The sequence below is a fragment of the Mustela nigripes genome, chromosome 4, assembly GCF_022355385.1.
Source record: "Mustela nigripes isolate SB6536 chromosome 4, MUSNIG.SB6536, whole genome shotgun sequence".
Lineage (NCBI taxonomy): Eukaryota > Metazoa > Chordata > Mammalia > Carnivora > Mustelidae > Mustela > Mustela nigripes.
In genome coordinates this window covers 34,745,168-34,747,667 of record NC_081560.1, presented here as the reverse complement: position 1 = coordinate 34,747,667, position 2,500 = coordinate 34,745,168, and the positions used below count along the sequence as shown (strand labels likewise).

Genomic DNA, 2,500 nt, shown 5'->3' with positions numbered 1-2,500 from the left:
ATGGAGCTAAGCTTAGAGCAGACAGGTGTAGTGAAGAGCCTCTCCTGCACTGTGACCACACACCTCAAACTTGACCTTCTACACCTCGCTATTTTAGTCCACAGTTTCTCTTCAACCAGGAATGACAACTGAGCCAAGATACATGGAGGTTTTGTTGTCATGATCAGTGAGGAGGTATTGAAAGGAATGGATTTAATTTATCAAAGGACAGGGCAGAATTCAACAAAGGTTTCTAATTGTGGAACCTAGATCTTCTAGCAAATAACATTGCTGATTTATAAATTAGTTCTTTCTCAGAAACACCATTTTAATTCTTCTTCGTGTGTTTTCTATTTATGTCTGCATTTTTTTTCTGCTTCATTATTAACTTCAAGAAAGATAGGTAAATAATTTGAATGGGCACAAAATGTGTTTGTTGAATTCAGCATACTTAGGGCTGTCCTAAACTTTTTAGGCTATTACACCATTCCAAATGATATTTGCGCCAAGACCGACAAATAGATAAATTCTTACTTAATCTTGTGAGTAATTTGTTCAGTGTTCCACCTGTATGCGTGGATGAGAATATCTCTTAATTTGCTGCCTTAGTTTGTTCATTGGTGAAACAGACCCACCAAAGGATACTAAATTATGTGAAGATTTGTTTTTAACTTAGGAGGCAGCAGTATAAATTATATAATACAAATAACAAAGTATATATTATTGAATATTTTCATGTTCATTGGAGATGCTGCTCTGCTGAATTACTTTTGGTGGATTAATATAGCACTCATTAAGGAGATCTTTTTTAACATTATGCTATAAGAATAATAACAGCAACAACAACAACAGATGGATACGTAGTCAAGGTTAGAGTCAGATGATGAGAATGTCTTATCTTTCACCACTTTTGTGTAGAATTAGGATAGATGTCTCCCAAATAGGACACTGGACATGAAATGTCAATCTTATGCTTCTGATTACCAGAATCTTCAATGTACTTTATTTATTAGTAACAGCAAGTGATCATTCTCCATAAGTATCGATGTTTCCAAGGGATGATAATTTGCCATCTTTACATAATTCACACCACATCCTGGTGAAATAAGACATAGCTCACTAAATGGCATCATAGGAACCACAGACTGTTTTAACGGAAATGGAATAGAGAATTGCCTTTGTTCTCTTCAGAATTACTTTTGGTTCATATATTTATAAGACACCCTTTTAAAAAAAAAATGGCATGCGTACATGAAATACATCTAGTGATTTCTACTATTATTCTGTAAATGGTTTGGGGAAATTTTTTTGTAATAACTGATAAGCTTAGAGACAGTGTCATTTTTCTGCCATTTGAGGGGTCTCTGTGTATGTCATCTACGTAATTTTCACTAAACACAAAAGCACATTTAACTTTTCTCTGTATAGCTTCACGGTGTGCCTTATTCCCACCATGGAGGAAAACAGGGCTTCAGCATTGTGCTTTTTAAGGGGAGCAGACACCGCTAACGTAGACGTTGCTTGACTTTGTGTTTTGTGGTTTGTGTTTTGTGTTTCGTTAGGCACCTTAACAACGAGCATGCGCTGGACGACCGGAGCACGGCCCAGTGCCGAGTGCAAATGCAAGTGGTCCAACAATTAGAAATACAGGTTTGTTGGGTGCTCTCTCCACAGGCCCCTTTCTCAGATTTCTGGTGTGTTAAACTGAGCGATGGGCAGATCCCGAGCCTTGTAACACAATATCTGATAGAAGTATCTGGAGTTTTCATTTGTTTGTAAGGATGGCAATGGCTGATGGCTCAGGGTGGGTCACTGTAGTTTAATGTTCCTGAACACTTAGACCTCTCTAACCTTTAGAGATTTCAGTATCCCCAAAGAGTCAGCTCTAAGGTCTTTTTCCTCCATAGAAGTTAGGCTAAACTCCACAGTTAGATACAATTTTTATCACTGAGACAGTTTTCACAAAGCCGATCTTGATTTGTTCCATGAGATTTTATAACGTCGCCAAAAATCATGCCCGTAAGACAGCACCCTGAGAAAAACCTCCTTTTTCTTTTCGACCTCTAGTGTTTTTTCTTTTTCTTTTTCTTTTCTTTTTCTTTTTTAAAAGATTTTATTTATTTATTTGACAGACAGAGATCACAAGCAGGCAGAGAGGCAGGCAGAGAGAGAGGAAGGGAAGCAGGCTCCCTGCTGAGCAGAGAGCCCGATGCGGGGCTGGATCCCAGGACTCTGGGATCATGACCTGAGCCGAAGGCAGCGGCTTAACCCACTGAGCCACCCAGATGCCCCTCTAGTGCTTTTTCAATTAAAGAACTTGCAAAGATTCTTAAGACTTACCTTTACTAGAATAATGGCCGGTCACCTATAATACCATGGACCGTAATACGTATGTGTTGTTTCCGATGCTGCTAGTTTAAGTTTAAAAACACTCCGTTGATATTGAAACAAAAATAAATAGAACTCATACAACTGATCTGAAAGCAATTTATCATGCTATGGTTTCTGTTATGTTTTTACC

The 2,500-nt window shown here is 38.2% G+C and overlaps 1 protein-coding gene across 6 annotated transcripts in view; it reads left to right on the top strand.

Annotated features, from left to right (window-relative positions):
* Positions 1-2,500, top strand: part of FOXP2 (forkhead box P2) — a 544,670-nt gene that overhangs the window by 500,868 nt on the left and 41,302 nt on the right. For all 6 annotated transcript variants that reach the window (XM_059396538.1, XM_059396537.1, XM_059396536.1 and 3 more), the window contains one exon: positions 1,542-1,629. In XM_059396538.1, the coding sequence (XP_059252521.1) occupies positions 1,542-1,629 (88 nt within the window). The remainder of the gene's footprint in view (positions 1-1,541; positions 1,630-2,500) is intronic.